The 26,505-nt window shown below is 35.0% G+C and overlaps 1 protein-coding gene across 3 annotated transcripts in view; it reads left to right on the top strand.

The window, feature by feature from the left end:
* The window catches only part of LOC134538416 (ral GTPase-activating protein subunit beta), a 159,360-nt gene that overhangs the window by 66,521 nt on the left and 66,334 nt on the right, over window positions 1-26,505 (top strand). For 2 of the 3 annotated variants that reach the window (XM_063379718.1, XM_063379717.1), the window contains 6 exons: window positions 2,691-2,836; window positions 7,865-7,949; window positions 11,060-11,207; window positions 13,438-13,551; window positions 20,122-20,238; window positions 23,833-23,973. In XM_063379718.1, coding sequence (XP_063235788.1) covers window positions 2,691-2,836; window positions 7,865-7,949; window positions 11,060-11,207; window positions 13,438-13,551; window positions 20,122-20,238; window positions 23,833-23,973 — 751 coding nt within the window. The remainder of the gene's footprint in view (window positions 1-2,690; window positions 2,837-7,864; window positions 7,950-11,059; window positions 11,208-13,437; window positions 13,552-20,121; window positions 20,239-23,832; window positions 23,974-26,505) is intronic. The other variant, XM_063379719.1, reaches the window with a different exon arrangement.

Raw genomic sequence — 26,505 nt, 5'->3', positions numbered from 1 at the left:
AAAAAATCTGTCAAGTATTTTTGTGTTTTAAAAATGTACTAACGTTGTAACATTAAAACAAGCAACTAATATCTTTCAAGATTAAAAAGAAGTAAACTTTTTCCAGTTTTTTAAAAATGAATGTGGTACAAACTTTGTGCTAAATAAATCACTTTCATTGAATTTAATATTTAAAAGAGTATGTATTTGTTATTAGTGTTAAGTTTGATTGCATTGATTTTAATTGCATTTTGGTGCTTTGTAGTGAATTAACTTGAATTTTGGTTTTATATATGGTGTATTGACATGTTTTTCGGTGTTTTGGTTTTATCGTAATCCACCATATAATCTTGTTAATGATAGAATTGACCTTGAACAAGGGTAAAGCTCTAGCTTTTGATTATGGAGTGGTTTCTTTCAAAATTACTAAAGATTTTTTTGGAAAAATCAAAAATGTAATTTATAACTGGTTCCTAATAATAAAAAAAAACAGATAAGTACAGCATTGCAACAGTACAACAGACATTCTGATATCCTGAACATAGTGTGGGTATAAGAAATGGCTGAATAAGAGGGCCTGGGGGGGGGGGGGGGGGGGGAACATAAAACTACATACACACTGGTGCTTTCTGATATCCATAAAATTTATTTACAACTGTTGGTTTAGATTATTACAATAAACAACAGTGTCACATACCTGAAAACAGATATTTACAAGAACATGGCTACGAAACAAGACTATCTACTGGACAACTTACTACAGATAAAAACTAAACAAAGAACATGTTTACAAGCACAAGGGACATGTTAACAAGAATAATTGACTGTATTTATGATTGAAAAAATACATAACTAAAATGTTTTTTACACTTTGTCACACTCCAGACCTCCCTGGCTAACTCAAAATTCGGCCTCAAGTGGACATTCTCAAACACTTGCATAAATAAGTTGGGCGCTGAAAAATCAAGTTAGTTTCAAAGAAATTGTTACAGTTGTCGATTTGTTACTGAACTAATGTCTCTCCGACGCAAACTGATATTAACGTATTGATGCTTGATGAAAATTCACAGTCATTGTGGCAGCCATCTTGCGACCACAAAAAAAAGTACATTTAAAATTTACAAATACTAACCTCTTCCCTGTTTGTAGAACAAACACACGACTGTTCGCAGATACCGGAGCATGAGTATTTAAAGACAGTTCATAGTTAGGTCCCGTGGATATATAATAATGGCACGAGTGCAAATAACCACGTCCTTGGAACAATGGTGTGATGACTCGTACATTGCCGTGGGTCAACACCTGGGAACTTTGGGGTCAAAATTTCTAGTTGAAAGTGTGGAAGATGAGCAAAGGTAAATAATAACGTGTAGCACCCAGACCACTCACATAATTATCTTATTTTATGAGCCCTCGCCCGACTGTGACCTACTTGGTACCTCATCCAGACAAAGACTGTCTGAGGCTACTACATAGCAGCTGCGTACCACCCGGAGGATGGAGCCGGTGCACGGCCTCTCAGCCAATCACAGCACAGCACTCATACAACCATAGCAGGAATCAATTTCTGACCCCTCGTAGTGCAGTGTTTTTTGACATAGATTACACTCTGAAAAAAATCACGTGGTTTAGTAACATCATTTTTAACCAATCACAAAATTGAAAACTACCAGCCAATCATGGCACATGGCAACAGCTGCCCGACACCTTCCAACTTCTTTTCTCACGGCTACAAACTCTCTGTCTTTCTCAAATGATTCTCCTTCTTGCACAACAGGCCACACTATTGCATCAGCTTAGCTTACCTTCAGACAAGGACTCCCGGTGAACGCAAATTACGAAAGAAAATTATGTTAATACTCTTATTTATGAACAAAGCAAACAATATCCATTCTCAAAAATATTTGAATCACATAAAAATGTAAATTTACAACCAAACAGGTAAAAGCAATGTCTAGGGGCTTATTTACCATAAAGTAAACAAATCATCAGAACACTTAAATAACATATAACAATGTAAATTATGACTATAAAATTTATGGCAAACAGAGGAATTCTTCTTAAAAAAATGGAGAGATGTTATTTAAATGTTATTAGAAAAACTAACCAGAGTATTGAATATAATGAGACAACACAATAAATGTTTTAACTACGTAGCTATTGGGGAGGGCAGTAACCTGGGTTGTTAAAACTAAATCTATTAATACTAGTCACCATTAATAATTATTATAACCCCGCCTACCTGGGCTTACACACGGTCTGCAGAGGTTCAGAAAAAACCATGCGACTTAAAAAAAGGCCCAAGATTTCAGAAGGGTGTCTTTTTATGAAAAGCATTAAAAAATACGCTAAGAGCAGCTGTTTCTGGATTTTGTTTTTAAGCCGTATATTTAGAAGAGTGAAAATGGCTTAAAAAACATGTGCCTTCAGTGTAATTTTTAGGAAAATGAAACATCTTGTAGAGCTTCTTGAAATCACTTGAGGGACTTGCATTACAGATTTGCCTTCATTTCTCCATCACGTAATGTTACGATTACCTTATGGATCTCATATACACGAGAAGATTGCTTGGCCAGTCCACAGTCTTGCGCTTAAGAGGCTTCACGCGCTGGAAGCACCAGAGAACGGTGCTTCCCATCGTCGATGCTCCACCCAACGACGGGACGTGAAACCCCGGCGCGGGCGTGAAGGGTCGGCGGGTGTGTGCGCAGAGCCGGGAGTGCGGGGAGGCCCTGGCCAGCGTGCTGCTCAACTCGTCGGACCTGTTCCGCTTGGACCTGGACGGCGCGCTGGTGCTGGTGCCGTACGTCATCGACGCCCTCGAGGTCGTGCTGCCCGACAAGGAGCTGAGGCTCAAGTGAGTCGTGTGTACCACAGTCAACCGTCAGTTTCTGTTGTCCATCACTGTCTGATAACATCAACAAACAAATAGGTGTCTTTAAAATTGTCTATGAATGACTTTCACACCCCACTGTTTAAAACTGGAAGTTGTCGTATGACGCTTTGTGTACTGTTATCTCTGTGTGCCTTATGCTTAGTAATTTATAAAAATGTCTGCCCACTGGGTTTAATGGCTTGATTTCACAGGTTCCTAGCTCTGTATTTTGGGGGAGGGGGGGGGGGGAGTTATCTGCCGACGTCTCTACTAATGGGGTGTCTGGGTGCTGTAGGGATGGATGGTGGGCTGGTCTTTCCTGGAGGCGGTGCAGATGATACTGAGGATGGCGGTGGAGGTTTCCCCGTGGATGTCCCTTCTCCCCGAAATTATGCACGAGAGGTTTCGGTGTACAGGTTTACTTGTGAATACACATGAGAAGGGGTGACAAGCCTCCCCTTACAACTTGGTCTAGAACTGGTTGACTCTCCCTACTATACGGCCTGTAGATAGGCAGGTCCTGGACTTCATTTTCATTTCACTACGACGTCTGCTGGCGAATCTTCCCTCACTAATTTTACACGTACAGGGATGAGTTGGACACATGGGTCACAATTCGGGTGGGTGGTACTTTCGTCGTCTGGTACGACCAGCACATCCGGTATTACCCACACAACAACTCCTTAGGCTGTAGAGAGAGATTAGTGTGTCAAGTGAACTTGGCTGCTGATGAGGAGGAGGCGCGGTGAGCTAGGCTCAACTGCCAGTTATGCCTCTTGGGCACCGACTAACTTTCTGGGCTAAGGGCTGGCTCTTTCATACCCCTCCTGAGGGCTTGGGAGTAAAGCTGGACTCCCAATCATTCGTTTCATCCGTCCGTCACCCGTCCGTCCGACAATTTCGGTCCGTTATTTCTCTCGGCAATTTATTACCGACTCTCAACCATCCGCCATCCGTCCGTCCGTCACTATTCTAAACAATCAGTGCTACAACTTTCCACCACATACTTTCTCAATTATAGGTAAACTTTTGGTGAAAATAATTTACTTTTGTTTTTATGAATGTGATAATAAGTTGACAGGCGGGAACCATGCTTTGACAAGTTGATTAAACGGGTGCCGTCTTAAAAATAACATTAGTCATGCCAGCAATAAATAAAATTATGCTTCTTTTATTACTGCGTCAAAGGAAACAGAAAGAAGCTATTTCTATCCAGGCTTTTTCCCTCAGTTGCTTATCCCGATAGTCTTTGATATATATATGTTATACAAATGCTCCCTTTCCCAGACGTAATTTATGAGCATATCTTCCGAAAAGCTCATTCTCATAAGCAATATTTACCGTTATTATGACAATAATAATCGGTCAATACGACACAGCCTTCTATATATTGCAAATTTAAAAAATCGAACACATTTTTCGGAAAGTCGTATTGAAGACGATCGACTTAACAAGGCGGTGGACCATCCGTTGGTCCGTCAAAAGCTAAAGCTTGGCAAGGTTTTGACGGACGGATGGATGGAATTTTTCGGGCCATCTGATTGGCTGCAGGTCACGTGATTGACGGACGGACGGGTGACGGACGGATGAAACGGATGATTGGGAGTCCAGCTTAACTTCCAAAGAACGGGGATTGTGAGAATTGCTGGTCTACATGCCGTGTGCGCTAAGCCAGCTGGGTGGGAGAAGGGTTAGTAGGGGGATAACGGCTGGTTGGGGTGGGTTGGCCAGCTTTGCCGGCGCTCAGAGTGGTTGCCCTGTGCACTGGAGATGTAGGCGTGGTCGCCCTGGCAACGGGCGATGCGGCTGACGGCTTCGTTCGAGATTATAGACGTGCGCGGCATGTCGCACGTCAAAGGGTTGTATTTGTGTACTATTTACTTTTGAGGGATTTTGTTTTCATTTCCGTCCAAACCCGCCGTGAAATTACGTTACTGTACATACATATTACAAGATTTCTGCTATTCGTCTATTCTGTATTAGTCATAGTCCTTGTCCGGGTGGTGACAGTTAATCAAAGTTTTACTCTGCAGCTAAAAGATTTTAATCCGGCTTATTCAGGACCAAGGCCATGCCATACCATCAAACATTAATAATCTTTTAACGGGAATGCAAAAGAAAAATTGTTATACATTACAGTGGTATCTAAAACAAGTTGTATTAAGCCCCTCTGTTGAAAGAAAATAATACAGAGGAGCATTGGCCTGCTTTGAAAAACCATTACAGAAAGGTAACCTGCTTGTAGAACACTCTGCTGAAATGAAAACTGACAGTAACATTAAACTATGAGCAATCTGAAAACATCGGTACAGCAGTAATGCCACCTGTCGGCTACTAAACATCTGGAATCAACCAAAGAAAAAAATTGTACACTAGTGGATCAATTGGTGACAGAGTACAATAATGTGCAGAACCATAGAATAACAAATTCAAGATTTTTCACCTTATGTTCCACAAATATTCCTAATGAATATCAGTGTTTCATCTCTTCCAGGGTTCCCTTTTTGTATGCGCGATCATCAAACCATACACATCAATTTCAAGAGATTATTTGTCAACAATTACTTGATAGTAGAGGTCGGCAGGTACCCGTCTTTCCGGGTATTTTTCGGGTAGTTAAATTACCCGTGGCTCGAGTCGGGCACTTTTTATACCCGAAAATTTTCGGGTCGGACGTCTAATAAAGAAAAAAAAAAAATCTTGGTTAACTTGCCATTGCCGTGTCCTGCTGCCACGGGAAATGACCTGCCGTGTCTATATATTATTCTGATGCATTTTCGATCGAAATTATATCCTATTCGTGCAGAAACAACACTTGAGCTAATCAAACGTAAAAATAAAATAAAAAACTCAACACTGAAGGCAGTGTCGTAAGCCCCATGTTTATATTTTTTTATATCAATAAAAAAATAATTAACACACAATATATTTGCTCAAATAAAAAAAAATACTGTGGGTACTTTTAAGTCTAGACAAAATTAGCTAGTAGGCCTAAAAACATTGTGAAAAACGTAACGTTTATAGTCCGCAATGAACATTTTAAATCGGGAAATATACATATTTTATAACATGGAAATTTGCTTTTATTTCTAAACATGTAATAATTTAAGTCTAGGCGTGTAAAAGTCTAAGTAATTATAGCTGGAGACAATCTAAAATACACGAGGGAAAAGTAAACTCATGAATGTATAGACGTAACAGGAATGTCGGGAATATTACGTGGCTGCTTGTCTGATACTGTTTTTATGTCACAACTTAGCCGAAAAATACTGGTACGAGACATAAACTTCACAAGATAAAATGAGCGGTCTTGGTAACTGTTTTATACGTATTTTATAATTTCGGTAGTATTGTACAGTTGACGTATATTTTTTATACTAACCATTTATTTCTGGGGATCGTAAATAATTAATTATTGGTATCAAGACATCAAGATGAACGTAAACTTGAATATGTCACGGCAGCGAGAAAACGGGTGCGTATACCAATAAACTGGTATTAGAACTGGACAAAACTGGTACACGGGAGATGGAGATTATATTTTTTTCCGCTAAGCTCGCATCTATTGGCTGTTGCTGATGGAAGGTCACGAGTCTGGGCGGAGCGTACTGCGCATGCGCAGCTCAGAGAACAGAGAGAGCCAGCCAGCGGCCACGCCGCGCCGTAACAACAGCTGATCGAGTACAATGACCTTTCTCCGCACACGGCGCTTTATTGACGGTAATTTCCATCAATTTGCCGCCCTTTTTTTTATATATATATTTTTAGTGTGGCGCAATGCGTATGTGTAATGTTGCCCGTATTTGTTCTGAACGCTGCAGGATGCGACTGTATTTTAATTACCCAACTTTAACGTTCTTACAATTTTTCATATTCAATTTTTTCGAAAATCTGCACGTACGACCGAGGTGTACGTACGAACCGGGGGCCGTACGAGCGAGGTTTTACTGTAATGCTGATTTGAACATGTTTTTAAATGCTAAAATAACGTTTTAACCTTTTAACTACAATAAGCCGTTTTCCAAGCATCGCCAAAACAGCAAATCATTATTTGGAAATACCTGCCATAGAAGTATCCAGTGAGCATGTGTTCTCAAGTGCTAGCAATGTTGTGACACACAGGCGGGAAGGACTGTCAGCAGAACATGTAGAAGAACTGGGTTTTTTGCATCAAAATCAAAAATTAGGCTAAGTAGAAACTGTTTGATAGGGTAGTTTTTTATGTGAATTGCATAAAAAAAATTCATGTTGAGCAATGCTTATTTTGTAATTTGATGTAATGTTTTAACTTATATTTATTAATTTTTTAAAGTGTATTTAAGATACAGTAAAAACATTTTGCAATAACAATTTCCAGTTTCATCAGGTAGGTATGTTAGAAAGACAATACCCGACCCGACCCGACCCCGAATTTTTTGTGCAATTATCCGACCCGACCCGACCCGGCTTAAAAATCCACTACCCGAAGACCTCTACTTTATAGACTTGCAAGCTTTTCTGTACATGTTAGGATGTGGTCTGTTCAAGCTGAGCAAGAAAAAATACGTGATTCACACAGTAGGAAAAAATTAATGGGTCTTTGTTTTTACTATAGTCTGTCTCATGCTTAGAGCGTAGAGCAAATGGCGAACACTGTTGCCACTCAGTTTGTTAACATTAAAAAAAGTTTTTTGTATACCATCGTTATTTATAAGTTTAGATATTTAAAATTGTACTATTTGTTTATTTTTTAAGGACCATTAATAAGTTTATTTTGTCAGTATTATTAACAGTTTTAGTCATTTTGAAAGAAAAATAATTCAATGCTAAACACCAATATTTTTAGGAGGAGAAACTATTAGTAACAATTTATCACTATTAATAACAAGGCATATATGTCTTTCAAACACGTACAGACTAGTCCATTATTACGAGCTTGCTAATGCTGAAGGAACTGAAAAGAATGTTTACTGAAGTTGGAATGTATTTATGCAGCATTCAAAGTTTTTAAAACTGAGTAATTTTTTTTAGGTCGCCTGGTGTGTCAAAAACAGAACTGCGACAGGCCTCTATTCACCTTCTGTTGTCCATGTTGGCTCTGCCTCTGCATTTTCAGGTTTGTAAACTTTAAAAGTTTTGTTATATTATATGTTTTTATTGATATTTTTAATGTTTAATATTGGTTATATAGTAGTGTCTCGACTAAGTGAGCTTCGACTAACTGAAAAATAATCTGAGACGATCTGGAACGCCATTACTGGCAAACATTTGTAACATTTGCTTGAGGATTTAGAAAATGATCTAACTGTTGTCGTAAGCCTAAAGAAAATTAACATCAAAGATGCAGTTTACTGGTTTGGCAAATCAAGGAGTGAAGTGAAGGAATCTACACTGAAGAAAAGCTTGAAAAACATCCCGAAAAATGATACCACTGGGTCAGTGGAAAACCAGGATGATTTTGTTACTATATCCATGTTATGCTTATCCGAGGTTACCGCGATCCACATCAACTCTGTTAATTGCAACTACTGTACTAAATTAAAAAAAAATAATCCAATTTTTGTGAATTAAATACTCTTTCATTTTGAAACTTAATGTTTAATTTACAAAGTTGATAATTTTGTTGCCTCTTATTTATTGCAATTTAGAATCTACAAGGTACATTTAAAAGTAACTTATAGTTTTTCTATAAAGAGCAGCAATTGGAAATACTCATCAGCTCATTTGTGCTTAGTAGAGTCAACTGGTTCACTAAGCATGTGACTGTACCACGTTTCATGTTTTCATTAGTCTGTTGTTATTTGCTTGTGTGACGTTGTGTACCGATAAGCATGAAAATTAAACATCCCTGCCACTTGTAAAATACAGTCAGTGTGATGAGGTTTCTCAGTGCATGCAGTGTTATGCTGTTGGAATTCACAGTAAGTGGTGTGAAACATACAGGCCTGCCCTGCAGCGAAGGGAAAGTGAGGCAGTGGTTTCGTGAGTTCAGGGAAGGCCGTTCAGACGTTCACGCTGAGGAGAGTAGTACAGGGAAATCTCGTTTCAAAGTGTCTGAGAGAACCCATCTTTTGAGTTGATGATAAGTTCTTTATTCAAAATGTTACTAAATGTAAAACATCTTTTAGGATCTGAAAATATCTAGGTATGTACTTTACTGTAGGAAATCCTTTAATGTGAGGTATTTTGTAATGCGGTTTCACTGTGGCTGGTCTAGTGTCTGAACTGATCATCTCACTAAGTGTGTGTAAGTGAAAGTTGTAAAATTAATTGTAACTGAGATAAGCTAGGGCTAGGCTGTCATAAAATGTGTGTACTTCGGATGTCGACATTTTTTATAGTAGCTCACAAAGTCTAGAGTTTGAAGTTTTCTTGTACTTGTTCTAGGAGGTAAATTTGTTTGCCCATTTTGTCAATAGTAATGAAATAGGGATTTGTTGCTAGTGTTGAGTTGAAATAATAACCTGTTTTATCGCATAATCGTCGCACGCACATAATCGTCGCACCCATATTTTAGGGCGTCAAAATTTGGATAAAAAAAACCTCTCGCGTAAACATTTTTGGTTTTGGTTTTTTGGTTTTTGGTCCCACTATTAGATTCCGAGCGCTTTGTGTAGGTATTTTTTTTCCGTATAAAACAATGTATTTTAAAGTAAATATCTAATATTTATTCAGACATTACCACTTACTTATTTAATTAACGGAAATACGAAGTTGTCTGATGTGTAAATTTTCTTTTAAAGACTTTTTAAATGTTATAACCTTCATCTGTTCGTCTGCGTCGCCGCGGTGTACCGCTTATAAAAATGTAGCCAGCGCTAGTTGGCATCATTCATGTTTGGTTATGTTGCTTCCCGTATAGAGCGCGCACACGTGGTCGAATATTGATATCTCGCCGATTGCATGCAACGCGCGCTCTCTATGCGGAACCGAGTTAACTACATTTGATATCCTGCTCACTCATGGTGTTTACTATGGTAGTTACGCGTTCGTTCGGCTTGCGCTTAGTTCACAGATTTTGTTTTTCTATTTAAAGTGGTAGAAAGGTTTTTTGTTGAATGATTTATTAATTTAAATTGTTTGGCGTGCTCTTTTATACTCCTTTTTTAAAATAAACATACGTTCTGTGAATGGGTTTAGTTTTAACAAAATTTTTTTTTTGTCGCATAAAAGTTACACCCCTACTTTTCAAACTTGATTTTAGTAAAAAAAAATGTGCGTCAATTATGCGATAAAACACGGTAGTCCATGCAGTGGCATCATAACATTTCACCCAAACTGTAATATTTAAGTGAACTCATATTCAAATAGGAATCATGGTAACTATGTCCTGGACCAAACTTATGTGCTTTTATTGGATCATAGAGTCTGGAACTGTCAATAAGTGAAAAATAAGAAACACATGCTGAGAAATTTCATTCAAAACTGATGGAAAGAATGCAGAGGTCAGGAATGGTTTTTCTTCAAGACAACCTAAGTTTGCACAATACTGACCACACATTCGATACAGTTTCAAATTCCAATGAGGATTTTTTTTATCATCTGACTTGCAATCCTCACTTTGTACCAATTGACTTAACCATCTTTTCCCCTATCTGGAATATTAACTAGGGTCTTAACAATTTTAGAGAATTGAGCATTTAAAAATTATAAGAAAAACATTGAAGTTCCCAGTTAGCACAATTTTATTCAGAGAGATTTTGAAACCCTGTTTCACTATATCGAAATAATTTGGAATCAAATCGGAACTACGTAAGATGACAATTGACGGGAGTATGCATATGTTTGGGGCCGCTTTTTATTTGTTATTATTCAGTAGCTAGTTGACATTTTGTTATTTGTAATTCTTCAGTAGCTAGTTGGATTATTGTTATTTGTTATTCTTTGGTAGCTAGTAGGATTATTGTTATTTGTTATTCTTCAGTAGGTAGATGGGATTTGTAATTTGTTATTCTTCAGTAGCTAGTTAGCCCCCTTATTTTTTTTTAATTTTCCTTTATAATTGCAGCAATAAAATAAGTATTTCCATTTTGGAGATTGTTTGGATTATAAAACCTGTCATTCACTCAACTGAAAGAGATTTTTATATCTGAGCTTTGCTTGTATTTTGTAAAAATAAAAACAATTTTTTGTGTTTACTGTGAATGTCTCCAACATTTTTTGACACGTAGTTGAATATGTATATGCTTCTCATGTTGATTAATTATTGTGTTTTGTAAATCGTAGAATCTGCCAATAAAAGAGCTCTGTGTTGGAGGCTTGCCTGACCGCAACAACCCACTGACATTCACTCAGCTGAAACCTCGCCTCATGAATCTCCTGATCAACGCTCTTCAAATAGAAACCAACGCACAGAACTCTCAGATGCTTCTTGGTGAGAACTTGTAAAATTTTTGATTCTTTATTCCAGTAATGAGACTAAAGCTAATTCCACAATGATCCATTGTGTCCTTCCGACCGACACTCATCCATTCACCATCCGTCCGTCCGTCAACAAGCTGAGCAATGCTCAATGATCCGCACGTACGTCATAATATAATACTTGGTTGCTGCCAACAACTATTAAGAATTATATTTTTGAGGAAATTTCTCTTGTGAAAGTTTACCAGTTTGACTATCATGTACGCTGAGCACTTATAAATGATAATAAACAAATTATATAATATGTATTTATTTGAATATATTTTCAAGCTATTGTGCATTATTAATTACTTTTGTGTGTCAGAAAATTTTAGTTCCAAATAGAAAACTCAAAACCTGTTCATAGGCAAGTCAAAAACATAATATGGAAGAAGCTTAACAAATAAAAAAAACTAAAAAATATTTTAAAATAAAGGCAATGCCTTTCAGACATTTTTTAAGTTATAATTTCATCCGTCTGTTTGATAAAAGTTAAAGCTTGGCAAGGTTTTGCGGGATGGATGGATGGAATTTTTCGAGCTAACTGATATTTTGACTATCACGTGATTGGTGGATGGGTGAAGGATGGATGAGGCGGATCATTTTGAGGTTAGCTTAAAGTATAGCTGTACTACTTAATTATCTACAAAACAGGCATCTGTGCTGTATATTAACATTCTTGAGATGAAAATTTTGGTATCTAGATCATTAGTGACCTATAAAATGCCAAGTTTATGGATTTTTTTTTTTACATTTTGTGAAAATTTTTTTGAGAGAAACATTTAATTTTTTTGACTGTGCTGAATTATAAATGTTTTCCCGCTAACAGATTTTTGTTCGGATGGACTAGCTACAAAAGTCTGTATGTGCATGCGAGGAATTTTAGAAGCACTCCATGGTCATAGATACCAGAATATGAGGGGAGACCAAAAAAAAACAACAGATTTTTGTTATAAAAAATTTATTTAATACTTTTTTTTTACAAAATTCTTTCAGTCACCTTCAAAGTAATCTCCATTAGATGCGATGCACTAGTCAAGTCTTTTTTCCCACTGATTGAAGCACCTCTGGAACTCTTCAACTTTGATACACTCCAGTGCCCTTTGTGAAGCTGTTTTTACCACCTCCACATCATCAAAATGCTTCCCCTTTACATTTTTCTTCATTCTGGGGAAAAGGAAAAAGTCGCACGGGGCTAGGTCTCGCCTACAAAACAAAAAGTCCTTTCTGATAGGCTGTGATGTGACAGAACCAATGATAAGTTTACCATCTCCCATGGAAGTGAACATCTGCTGATTTTCCCACATAAGAATAAGAATACATACAGAGTGCACCATAACGCACCAATAACATAAATACAATGTCTGAAACAGTGGCACCTCCATGTCATGAATCTGCCTCATCCTTCCTTTTCTAAAAATAATGAACAATGTTCTTGAAACATAATTATATCTTCTAAATACACACAGCTGTAAAATATAGGCACACAAACAATGTTTAAAGTGAATAAATACTGAAAAAGATGTTTACACAATGGTACCCTAACAAAGTGATAACAAGCAAAAATATAGTTCAAAGGCTGAATAAAATAATTAAATATCAGAAGCTATTTTATAAAATATTCTTGTCAGAAAATAATACAAATACCATAACCTTGAATCTACTAATCAGATAAAATACTGCCTTACTGAGAAATAACGTATCACAAGTATACTCTGCAAAGCTGAAGAGGGCAGAGGTTTACAATGCCTCATTGTTTCTCTTTGACATACAGTGAAAACCAGCAATGGTATATGTCTTTAAAAATATTTTAAATTTACTGTCAACAATTTGTCACAGCATTTAAGAATACATAAGTAGCTTATGTTGTGGATATGGCAGCGTCAGGAATCAGCGCAAAAAATATATATTTGTTGCCTTCCATGAAAGTACATATAACATTATTTTGGCGAGTGTTAAGATTTAGGTTACCTGTTTGCATCAGGGAAAAATAGAAAATTCTGTTAGTGGGTTTTGTGTTAAAGTCCTAATTACAAAATCAAAATAAAATAAAAAAAATTTTAGTAACTGCAATTAGAAAAAACGGGTTGAATGTTTTTATTTTGGCGTTAAAACATTTTCGTTCTGTGATGTGTGTGAAGCATTGAAGGAGAGTTGTATGATGTATTTTTTTCCCCCAACGGTTGTGATGTTACTTGTGACAGGTGGCTTGCTTCTGAGCGTGCAGGATTCCGCAGCAGCGGAAGAGGTGGACCAAGTTACCCAGCCTGACAACGTCGGTCCGGGTAGCGATACGACGTCCAACCTGTTGTCTTCGGGTGAGGCGTCACGTGCTGTGACACGCCACTGCTTTCTCATTCAGCATTCTCCACTATTTCTACCCAAAAATAAGCCAGTGATTGAATGGCAATATGCCTAATTGTTCTCTGGAGATGATGTTCATGTTTCTGCTTGATGCTGAAGAGCTATTGGCAGACGGTTTATGAAATAACCTGGGGTAAAAATCTATAGAATTCCCAGGAGGGGCCAGCAGAATTACATTTAGCATTCCCATCTCACAGTTATGATATTGCAAGTACAAATAAATGGGCCCCCACAATGAGGAACTCTCTTTTATTCTTTGGGGGGAGGGAACTCCTGCTTCCTGGCCCCCCCCCCCCCCCCGGCCCAACTGACTAAGCTGTATGCCTATGGAACTAAGAACTAACCAATCTCGAATACCCAGGTGCGGTTCAAATTCATGTCTTTCAAGTTAGAAGTCAAGTGCAGTAAAATATCTTTAATCCGGCATTTTATGGTTCGGCACATTCTGTGATCCGGCTGCAGTTGGACTCCTCACGTCAACTAACAACTTTTAAGTGATGATGTGGGGGGAAAATACAAGTAGCCAATGTACAATTCAACTAATGAAATGGTTTATAAATTTTGATTACTTTGTGTTTAACAAAAAACATTTTACCTGCCCTAAAACAAATAATTTTTTTTTTTAAATACAAACATTTTGTACCTACAGTTATGTAATTTTCTAGAATATGTAATATGACAATAGTATCTATACTTTACTATAGATATGATATTATTGCCTAATATATTTGTCATACTAGATGTGTTTATACAATTGTGGATGAATAATATTAAGTTTTAAACTTTAAAACATATTAGCGTAATATTTAATGGTCACGAGCGGTACGAAAGGACTTACATATTTATCACTGACACTGGGGAACAATTTTGAAATTTAACGTAAGAAGGTAAGAATTTTGCACAAATTGTATTGTGACACTCTTTCAAGGTGAAACATGTTTTCATCACTGGCATGGTATTGTTTAGGAGTTTTGAACACTAGTTAAAAAAAAAACCTTGGGATTTAGGGGGGTTTATCTGGTGCTCTGTTTCTTTTTATTTGTTAATTATTAAATTAATGTGGGGACAGTGTTTTTAAATCCTCTCTTTTATTAATATTCAGGCATTTGTATTTAACAAAAAATATTGTGTTTTTTTAATACATTAAATTTTCGTTAATTAGTTCACTTTTTCAGTAGAAGAACTTTCTATGTTTTTGTAAAATCATAGCCACTAGATTTCAAAATTATTTTTAGAATTCCAAGTATGTGATCTTATTTTTGGGTGGATAAAGTGTATTATTAGTGTGAAAATATGTTGCATGCCTTTCAAACTGTGTATTTCCTTAAGGTGCTTCGCTTACTAACCTTTCTTCTACCATTCCTCAGGTGCATCCATTATTTTTCTCTTTTTCAGCAGTAACTTTTATAGTGAAACAGATATTTAGAGAATTTTTTCCTGCATATTTAAGTTCAGGAACCTTTTTATTTTTACTTGGTACAGTCATTTATTCAGTTGAGATTGTTGGTAAGATGAGTATTATATGAGATAATGAAGAATTCTTATAGTTTATCTAGTAGAGCGTAAATGGAAGTGTTATTGTTTCTTAATTTGTTATAACCACTTAGAGAAGCTCCTTCCACACTTGACCTAGCCAGTAACAAGCCCTATTTAAAAAGATGCTCTGTTAATAATAATTATAACAATGATATGAGTAAGGAGAAAAGTAGTAGGGACGTGCCTGTTTTGAAACTTAAGCAAGGGGAGACGAGGTAATGATGTTGTTGCTAAACATAGCAACAAGGGGTTGCTCCACAGGCAGGTGTGGCGAGAAGGCGCGGCGGTGCAACCGGTGGTGGTGGTGGTCGTTCTTCTAATACCTCGTTGCGAGGAAGGTGGAGAGGGGTCTGCTGGTAATGTCATGGTTGACGGTGACCATCTTAGTTCATCTTTTGTATACTAGGTAGCACTGCTGTGGAGCGCTGGTGTTATTTCTAAGAGTAAAAATCTGTCATGATGTTGTGCCGCGAACCCGGGGTAGTGAATCGGCAGGCCGGGACGCCGGGTCAGGTGGGTTATGAAGATATAAATAAGGGATATATGCTATTGCTGGCTGCTGGTTCCAAATTCAAACACATGAGCGCCTAGTTTAGATATAAAAAAATCCATGTCGTCTGCTAGTGAGTTTAAACTTGACGCCAGCAGCCAGTACAAAGAAAGCGATGGCATCCTCTAGCATTTAAAATCATTACTAGATGACAAAGTCGGCGCCCTTTGAAATGTAAACTGGCGGCCAATAGCCAGTAATAGTATATATACTTGATTTATATCTTGATATCTCAACTGACCCGCTTGTCTGGCAGTTAGCGTCTCGGCCTGTGTTTACTTTTAAAAATAACACCAGTGCTCCACAACAGTGCTACATAGTTTCCAAAAGATGAACCAATATGGCCACCGCCAACCATGACGTCACCACCAGACGCCCCTCTGCCTTCCTCGCCACGTGGTATTTAAAGAACAACAACTCGTTGCACCGCCGCGTGTCCTCGCCACGCCCGCCTGTGGAGCGACCCCTTGTAGCTATGTCTAGCAACAATGATCATTACCTCGTTCCTCCCTTGCCTCAGTCCCAAAACTAGCATGCCCCTACTACTGAGAAAGTACAAGGGTATATGAATCATCTTGGCAGGAAACCTTTTAACGAATTAAATATGTGTGTGTACACCTGGTACACCATATAACGAGCAGATATTTTTCAGTTGCATGTAGGCCTGCGCGAAGCTTCGACTAAGTGAATCAATCGAAGCTCTTTTCAATATTTGATTTGACTTCGCCAGGAAATAATCTATTCACTTTATTTGAAGCTTCGGTTGTGATGCAAAGATTCTTGTCTGATGTTTGATGTGAAGTTTCGTTTTTTGTGCAAAATATTAGAAAACTGAAAGCCTAAGCTTTGCTTATAAAAATATTTAGTAATTTTCTTTTTGTATTGTATGTGTTTTGTTTGAATAAAGTTGGTTACTTAAAAAAAATGAAAGAAGGCACTCCATTTACTTATATGAATGGTCAATATTAATGTGGTACATGGTTATTTTATAATTTTTATTGAATAATGTTATTATAGGACCCAGTTGGTTAATCACTTAATCAGTTCAAACATTACAAATGTTAAACTATTATTTTTTTAAACTTTAATCTTATATTTTGTAAAATAAGTGCATTACAGCTTCACCGAGAATAATATTCACAATTCAAATTGACTTTGCAATTATTTTAAACATTCCATTTGATATTCGTGTCACATCGAAAAACTAGTATTCACACAGGCCTATTTGCATGTTGATTTCAATAAAAATTCATGAAATTGCATAACCGTCAGTAAAAAAACAATAGTAATATATTACCGTAGGTTTACAAGAAATATAAATTATTACCTACAATGTGTGCTTACTTGCTGCTCTTACATTAATCTGTATCTGGGTTGAGTCACCATCTTCACAGGATTACTGTTACTAGTTATAGATAAGTATGGGATATTAACGCAATATCCCTGTGACGGGGCATCGATAGGCATGAATACCATTGATTATGACTTGTAAATTTTTGATCTTGCGTATTCAACAACTGTGAATCAACCATGAAAAGTACTGTATATTTTAATTTTTTGTCCAAAAAGTAAATTTTAGAAACATTATACTTGGAGTTTCACATGATTATTTGAAGTCTAATCAATTATTAATCCTGTAGTAAGAAGCTTTTTGCTAAGGTACTAACAAAAAACTTAATGAAAATTACCATATTAACTTCTTTAACTCTTAAGATTAACTGTGGTTGTAATTCCAAAGACTCCAGACTTGTGCCAGTGTTTAGGTTTGTACCGCTGGCAATACTTAATGCCAATCTAAGACACAGTCATGCAACTGAGTCATTTGGAGCCCACCATTGTCTGTCTATTGGATCCTGTCACCTTAAACTGATACCTCTCGGTGAAGTGAGTTAGCACTTAGCATCATGTGTGGACTCAGCTCTCATTTTCAGTTGTCATTATTATGCAGTAAGTAAACAAGGTGTAAATATTTCCGTGTAATGGTATGTTATTTAATTTAGTTGTGAATAGTGTGAAATCTTCTATTGATGGTTACATAATATTTTATGATTTAATTTATTTGCATTACAAAATGTTGGTTTTTAAGTTTTACATTATATCTTGAGTGTGCAAAGGAATAATACTTTAAGATTTACTGTAGTACAATAGATATAATATTTTAGGTAAAGTACATCTCTCAAAAAATGTTTTGCATCACCGGGATTTATGTGCAAGAATGTAACTCAAAAGTTTACCATGGACATTGACGGAAAGTACAAATCATGTGACACCAGAACACATACTTTATGGTACGAACCTAACCAAAACAAAGCCAGGAATTTGGAAATGGTACTGATCAGGCTTGCAAGGACTGAGTGGTGTAAATTTTTTTTTTCCAGTATAGTAAAAGGAAATGATACTGTACATTAAATAACTTGGATTGTAACTTTGCTACTGCATCACCTGATGCTGATAATGCCATGACCTATGAGGTATTGCATAAATTGGTATAATTTTATACAGAAACAAAAAAAAAATTAAATGCACTATTTTTGATTTTTGGGGAAGTTTTCCTTACATGATATGTTATTTTATTATGTTATTACATATGTTTAACTTGTGTTCTGTTGGTTATTGTTTTCTGTAAATTGTGTATAATGTTTTATTAAATAACTGAAGATTTAGTGAAAATTATTTACTGAGGTACTGCTACTAGTTGAATTATTTTTTACCAACCCCATTTTTTCTGTATGTGATTTTTCAGGTGTCAAAGTAATTACAAAACATGGTGAAGTATGAAAAACGAAGTAGGTTTGAAATAACTAAAGAGAGGTGATTACAGTATTGATGAAACATTTATATTTGCGTGAATACAATTGGAGATATTCAGTACTCACCATCATGTACATTTTGAATTAATTTAATGTAACAATTTTCTGGAACATAGGTCTGCAGAAGAACTTTAATTTACAGTATGTATCTCTCTTCGGGCTTCCAATAAGTGTGAATATATACTTGTGAACTTTGATCATGCATTAGTTGTTATGTTTTAGATAGTTTCTTTTCTGTTGGGTTACTTTTTATTTTTAGTCTGTTTATTTAGCTTTCTTTATATTTGTTACTTTTTTTTCTCCTTTCCTCTTTTTGGTATGGCTTTTTTTTTTTAAATTTCACATGTTTAATTGATTACGTTCTTTCACCAAGAATTGTTGCAATTATAGAATCTGGTGTTTTTTGTTCTGATAGTTTGTAGGAAATAAGTAGGTACTTAACATTTTTTCGGGTTATAACATGTCACCAAAAATACTTTGTTAAATTTGTAATTTTGACCATATATACCGGTAGTTCATTATTGCTCGTATGTTGCAACAATTCTGGAATATAATCCTCTGAATCCTTAATTTGTTCAGAACCCTGTTGTAATATTTTTTTTGTTGGAAAGTTATTTTTTGTTTGTGTTTTGTCCTTTCTGGGAGAGATGAAAAATGTGGCAATTTTAAATAAATCTATATAAAAATGCTAATTTGTAGTCATTTTTAAAAAATTTGTATAATTGAGTGATCTTTTAGTGATATGATTAAACATATGTGTGTGTAACAGAGTACAAAGTTTAATCCTATACAGTCTTCTTCCTAAATGATGAAGTATAGCCAGACATTTAAAGCCATTTACTGTGTACCTGGTCATTGGTATAAAAGTGAACTTTCATCAGAGTTTGATTTGTTTTTTAGTTTGAAATATTTATTGTTTCTTAAAATTGACATTTATTAGATTTTTACTTAATACTTGGATTAATATTCATTATGTATTTGGTTACAGTATTAAAATTAATATTTTTTTATTATCATAGCAATGCTTCTCAACTTTTACTGACTAATAACCAAATTATTTTTTTTGACATTTCAACACAGTGCTTACAGTTAGTATTTCAAACACTTGTTTTTTTCTATTGGTACTTCACTTTTTTCCATTTTAGTGTATTTAAGTTAGCTGTTAAAGCTGCACTTCCCTTTAGCAGATTTTAAATCATGGTCGACAGGTCCCAATCTGTGTTTGTTTTTATCCTCATATCAGCTTTCCTCCTGCAAAAGAACCATTCAGACTATGTATTTCCTTTTATGATTTTAGGTGTCTCTTTCTTACTTCTACAAAGCAGTGATATTTTACCAGAATGATGACCAAAGGATGGGATGTAAAGTCAATACAATGTTCTCTGACATGGAAAATATATTTCAGTCCTTTTTCATCTCCTTTTGGTGTATCCTATTTTAAGTGGCAGTTCTCTGCTTCCATGTGGCTTAACTTTTAAGTTGAGAAGCATTGTGATACAGGGACTCGTATAAACTGCGTAGACTTAACATAATGTTTCATAGCTGTTAGTTCGTCGTTTTGCGCACCAGTGCCACTATTTTTCACGTCCCCTGGAGTTGTGTTGTGTTTGTTTTGTTGCCGTCCCCAGTCGACACTGTAAGTTCCCTCAGTCTGCCGAGTGACTCGAGGTCACTAGAAGACACACCGGACATGATCGAGTCGGCCGAACCGTGCTACATTGATTATCCTATGGCTGTCGGAAAAAGTAAAGTTTTAAGTTCTTTTTTTTTATTTGTTCTCTGTTAGGTTTGTCACTTAAGCTTAGTTTTAATTTTTTTTCAATTGTGGATGGTATTATTGTTAAAAAGTATACATATCAGTAATTTGCATGTTACTTTCAGAGTATTTGGTTAAGAAACGTACATACAGATGTCTATTGCATTTCTGTTTAGTTTATAGACTATAATAACATTTTAGAAAAAAATTAAGCATTTATTTTCAGTTTGCATGAGTAATTTTAATCTGGGACTTGTCTGCATCAGCATAAAATTTAGATTTTTGTCAAATAATAGATAATAGTTAAATGTTGATCTGATAATGTGGTTTTAGTCGTTGAAAATGTAGCTGCAGGAATTGAATCATAGACTCAGAATTTGCAAGTTATAATGGTTTTCGATCCACAAAAAAATTTACCAAAATGCACAGCATGTATGTACAAGTTTTGAAATTTTATATTTTTTAGCTTCTTATGTCATGTCAGATCTGTTATTTTTATTGGAGGCAAAAATATAAAGGTTAACATTCCGTAGTGTTATTGATCTAAAAAATTTTTAAAACATTCATTATTGATATTGCTAACAAATTTTTACTATCATAGTGAAAGTCATTTTAAAAATATTTTTTGAAATTAATATTTGCGTAGTTTGTTTGAATTGCTATTCTGGTCGAGAGTAAATTACAATATTCAACTAATTAGAATATTCAACTAATTAATTCTAGTTGTTAAATGTTAAGCATATATGTTTGTCATTTATGATTACCTGAAATATAAGACGTATTACTTTTACATAATTAATTTTTGGTTTTGGAATTTTTTTTTCTTATTAACAAGCAGTGGCAGTTGGTTAACTTGCTAAATGATTCCTACATTGTTCTTATTCAATGATTGGTATGTGATATGTGCTCATTGAACACATACTCAAGCATTCAAAATAGTATCTATGGATTTTTTTAAAGTAGGATAATATTTATGTGACCTCAGACTTTGACTTTGGCGAAAACTTAGTACTTAGTCTTTGTCTTCGATTCAAATTGGAGAAAAAAAAAATTCTTTGCACATCGCACACTCCTTAAAAAAATGTACAGTTATCATTGTGTTATAAAATTATTTAATCATAAAAAATATAATGTTTTTATTCTGTCTTTTGCTATCCACATTTGAAATATCGTTCCTAGATTGTTTAGGTAACAATTACATGCTAGTGCTAGTTAATTTTAGTTAGCTGTATTACTGTGTGTAAATATGTAAACTCCTGCAGAAATTAATTCTGTGACTCTTTGATATCATAAGGTTGTTTTTATTCATGCATTTTTTGTCTTCTGCTCCATTTTCCAATATTCCTTTTCCACCATTTCCTTTTACTAGGAAAATATACATATTTTGTATGTAGTTTGCAGGTAACTGTTAGAGTGATGTACTGTTGTGAATATAAAAAAATCCCTCCCAGCACAGCCTACAGACATAGGTAGATTTCGAATTACCTATATCTTCTGGAAATATTCTGGAAACTACTATAAAATTCTTTAACATTTTAAGAATTTAATGTACATATAATATTTATGTTCTCAAATATTACAAAATGATCGATTAAACATTTTCTCATTTTCCTTACAGTGAAAATATTATAAATGTTTTTTAACTCAATGCATCCAGTACTGAATATCTTAGAATGAATTACATATAATGCCAACTAAGGTAATTACTCAATTTTTTGTCCTTCAAAACCTTTTTTTCATCCCTTGTACTAATAACGTGGTTGTATAAAAATTTTCTTTGCTCTAAGTTTTAAGATAATAATGAGATTGTTTAAAATAAATTTGAACGTATTTGATACTAAGAAAGTTTTGATTTTTTTTTTAAATTTCTACCCTGGTTTTTACAGTAATAATTAGTTTCATCAATAATTGTTTCAGCGAAAGGTTTAGATAAAGTTTATTATTTATACAATAAATTATAACGGATTTGATAGTATACTTTCCAACCTTGTTATTTCCACCCCTTGCAGTAATGGTTGGTTAGATAAAAATTTATTTTAACAAGTTGTAGACAATATTAAGAAAGCTAAACAAAAATGAGAATGGATTCAATAGTGTACATTGAAGTTTTATTTTCTTATTCCAACCTCAGGTTTATCTTACCCCTTATAATAATTGTTTGTATTATCAAAAAAATTTTCAGCCAAAAGTTTTAGATAAATATTAAGTATAAGATTGACAAACAATTTGAACAGATTTAATGATTTGCTTACTAAGGGAGTTATGTATTTATTTTCGTATTTCAACTTTTTTTTATCCACCCTTTGCAGTGGTTGGGTGTATCAGAAATTTGATCAGACAAATGTTTTAAGTAATATTTGTAGGGTTTGCAAAAAATTGAATGAATTTGATAGCATGCTTACTAACTGAGTTACGAATTTTTTTGTCATTAAACCCCTGTTTATTCCACCCCTTGTAATGGTAGATCGTATAAAAAATTATTTCAGACGAAAGTTGTAGATACATAATAATTTATGGTTTTACAATAAATTAGAATGTGGTTAATAGTTAATAGTGTACATGGTACAGAATTTGATACATGTATATATATTTTTTAAATTCTGTCCCTTTTTTTTTTGGATCTCATTTCTGTAGTTTTATGTTTCATCAAAAATTGTTTAGAACAAATGTTTTAGATTAAAAATTTTACAATTTACAAATTATTTGAACGGATTTGATAGTGTGCCTGCTAAGGGAGATAAGAATTTTTCCACCCCATGCAGTTATGATTGGTCATTTCAAAAAGGTTTTAGAAAAAAGGTTTTAGTTTTACCCCTACGAGTTATAAACGTTCAAACGTATATGATATTCATCATATTATGGTAGTTATAGCGATTTTTATGTTTTTCAAAAAACCTCTCTTTTTACCCATTTGGTCATATATTGCTCTTTAACGACCTCAACCAAGATTTTCCATGATTATATTTTATGTATCAGTTTGGAGGTGTTTTGTGAAAAATTGCGGCAGTTTCGGAAGTCGCACCATGGTAACGGCTACAATAGGTAGTATTTATTCAAAATCTACCTAATGTGATTGGTAAAAGGGACCTGAATTTTATTGCAAGGTTTGTGTAAAATATTTAGCCATTTTTTTAGTTAGATTTTATTGCTAGTGCTTCTCAAAATAATTGTTAGTTTAACAAAATTGTATGCTATGCTTGGCCAATAATATTAACTTTTTTTTAGTTAATTATTAATCAGTAACTATACTAAAATGTAACAATCTGAAATTATGGTTAGAATTTGCAATTTTACTGGCCTTATAATATTCTATGGCTTGAGGTTTTTTTTGTAAAAATATGTACTTGTCACTTTAAACAACTTATTTAACAGTGGATTTTGTAGGGCAGCATTACAGTTACATATTTGAAATTTTTAAATAGTAAGTAGCTCTTCTCACCATGTCTTTAATAAGGTTTAAAATACTCAGTTTATAAATTGATTATAAGTTAGTATTTTCATTAAAAACCACCTTGGGTTTTAAAAAAAATTTGCGTTATGTAACCAACCATGCATATATTCTAATGGTGTCACGTTGTTGCAGATTCAGCTCATGCACTGTTTGTGCGAGCCACGTACCTCGTGTGCCATCGCCTCATCTCCTCGTGGAAGACTGACCTGAATGTGTCGTTGGCCGCTCTGGAGCTGCTGGCTGGGCTCGCCCGCACGCACATCAAGGAAACAGGTGCGCAGTCACCAGGGGCAAACGTTCCGTGGAACCAAGGAAATTGTCACTTACTGTACTGTTAACAGGAATGAAAAATGAAGAAAGGCGTAGCTCGGGTTCGCGTCTTGGATTTTTCTTATAAACATTGGGACAAAATCATAAGTGTTTCGTATTATAATGTAATTTAATTATCAGTCCTAACTATCACGCATGCACCTACACTGGTACAATAACATCACAGGCAATACAAGTACTGTGCGACAAACACTTTTATCACATAATCGTCGCACGTGCGTCATCGTCGCACCTATATTTTTGGCCGTCAAAATTGGAATAAAAAATTTTCTCACTTAAACGTCGAATGATGTTTTTGGTCCCGCTATTAGATGCCCAGCGCTTTGTGTAGGTATCTTTTCCGTATAAAACAATGTATTTTAAAGTAGAAATCTAATATTTATTCGGAAATTACCACTTACTTATTTAATTAATGGAATTAGGAAGTTGTCTGACGTGTAAATTTTCTTTTAAAGACGTTTATAAACGTTATTATCTTTATCTAATCGTCTGCGTCACCGCGGTGTACTGCTTATGAACGTGTAGCCAGCGCCAGTTGCCATCATTCATGTTTGGTTATGTTGCTTCCCGTATAGAGCGCGCGCATGTAGTCGAATATCGATATCTCGCTGATTGCATGCAACGCGCACTCTCTGTCTAGTGCCGAGTTAACTACATTTGATAGCCCGCACTCTTTCGCGTTAGTTACAAGTTAGTTCACTTCACAGATTCAAGTCGCTTGCGTTCGTGTCACAAATTTTGTTTTTCTATTTAAAGTCGAAGAAAGGTTTTTGTTTAAGGAATTATTAATATAATAATATAAATTGTTTGGCGTGCTCTTGTATACTCCACCTTTTTTTTTTTTTTAAATAAACGTACTTTCCATGAACGGTTTTTTTTATGAATAACTTTAACCTAACAAAAAAAAATTTCCGCATAATCGTCGCACCCCTACTTTTTAAACTTGATTTTAGAATAAAATTTGTTACTATTATATGAGAAAACACGGTAGTTGCGTAGTTATTACAGATTAAAATCTGAAGGTATTTTGTCATACAAGAGATTTCGACCGACTATCACTGTAACGAGTGAATAGATGTTTTCACGTCCAAAAGACTTTATATTCTGAATCAGTTATTTCAAACACATTACTTCAATAACGTTACTAATTTTCCGACAAACACGATAATTTTTGGAGACAAAATGTTCTGTGAAAACATACTTCATTCCACTCTCAAATGCTGTGATTCATTGCGTCTGTTATCTGTTTCTTAGCTGAAATTTGGAGATTGGCTATCTTTGCTTGCACGTGGAGTCAGTACGCGGCCGGACTGGGGAACCAGACCGGTGAATTTTTTTTCCTTTCCGCCAGCAATAAACTGCGTGATCTACGAATTGATCTTTTGTTAAAGAATGGAGTGTTGTTTTAAAACAGTGAATTTAACAACTTGTTTCACTAAACATCTTTAAGATCCTGAATACAAGAAATGAATTGTTGAAATGTAATGAATAATGTAAACTCATCTCTTACGCATGTCCAGGCTGCACGGATTGTATGAATTGTGTGCGAGAGAGCCAACAGTTGTTCACTTCCTCTGCGTAATCAGCAGGCAAGGAGAGTTAGAGGAAAAAACATTGGAACTTGGAGGTGATTAGTGCATGCAGACAGGAGAAATAGATAGAAGTCTCTAGACGAAGACATTAGACCAGTCAGACATTCCAGGTAGTGTGGTTGTGAGTTGAAAAATTGGTTCTCTTCATTGTTTGGTTGCGAGACCAATTATAGACATGCCGCATATACTAATGCTAATTCTATACGTGTAGATTACAAGAGAAGTTTAAGGTAAATTTTACTAGTTCTTCTTGCAAATGGCTTTCAGTCAGGCTGTGGACAAAAATAAAACAGTTAATCTACCAGATCTATTCAAGTTTCATTTGCCGTGTTTTGAACTAAACTAACCACCAGGCAGCCACAGCGTTGTGTACTGTTTTACAGATGGGTACAAAGTCTTTTATCAGTTTGCTGAAAGTTCTTTATATATATATATATATTTTTTTCCTAGTAAAATTAACTAAGCAATAATGTGGTTGCGATATCTCTTACCATATTGAATTAGTCTTTTTCTGTATTAGTGTTCTCTTAATTTACTTTGCTGAATGTAGTGGGAAAAACCCTAATACTACCCAAAAATTGTAGAAATTTTTTTTTTTGGTTTTGCCCAATAGTAAAACATTATTGGGGACACTGAAATTTTTTCCCAATTTTGAAATTGTATGTAAATAAAAGTCATTTTATTGGCAATGTTAAACTTTAATTTATGATATTTTAAGTGTTTCTGTATTGTGGCATTGTATAATTTGTAGGCATGTGCAAATATAATTTTTTTTAGTTTCAATTGAATATGAATATCAAATTATTCTCAAATTCAAATATCCAATTCAAATAGTAAGAATTAGAATCCCAATAAACATTTTTTTTTTTTCATATTATTGTAA

Source organism: Bacillus rossius, chromosome 13 (assembly GCF_032445375.1).
Source record: "Bacillus rossius redtenbacheri isolate Brsri chromosome 13, Brsri_v3, whole genome shotgun sequence".
Taxonomy (NCBI): Eukaryota; Metazoa; Arthropoda; class Insecta; order Phasmatodea; family Bacillidae; genus Bacillus; species Bacillus rossius.
This window is presented reverse-complemented; position numbering and strand designations above follow the sequence as displayed.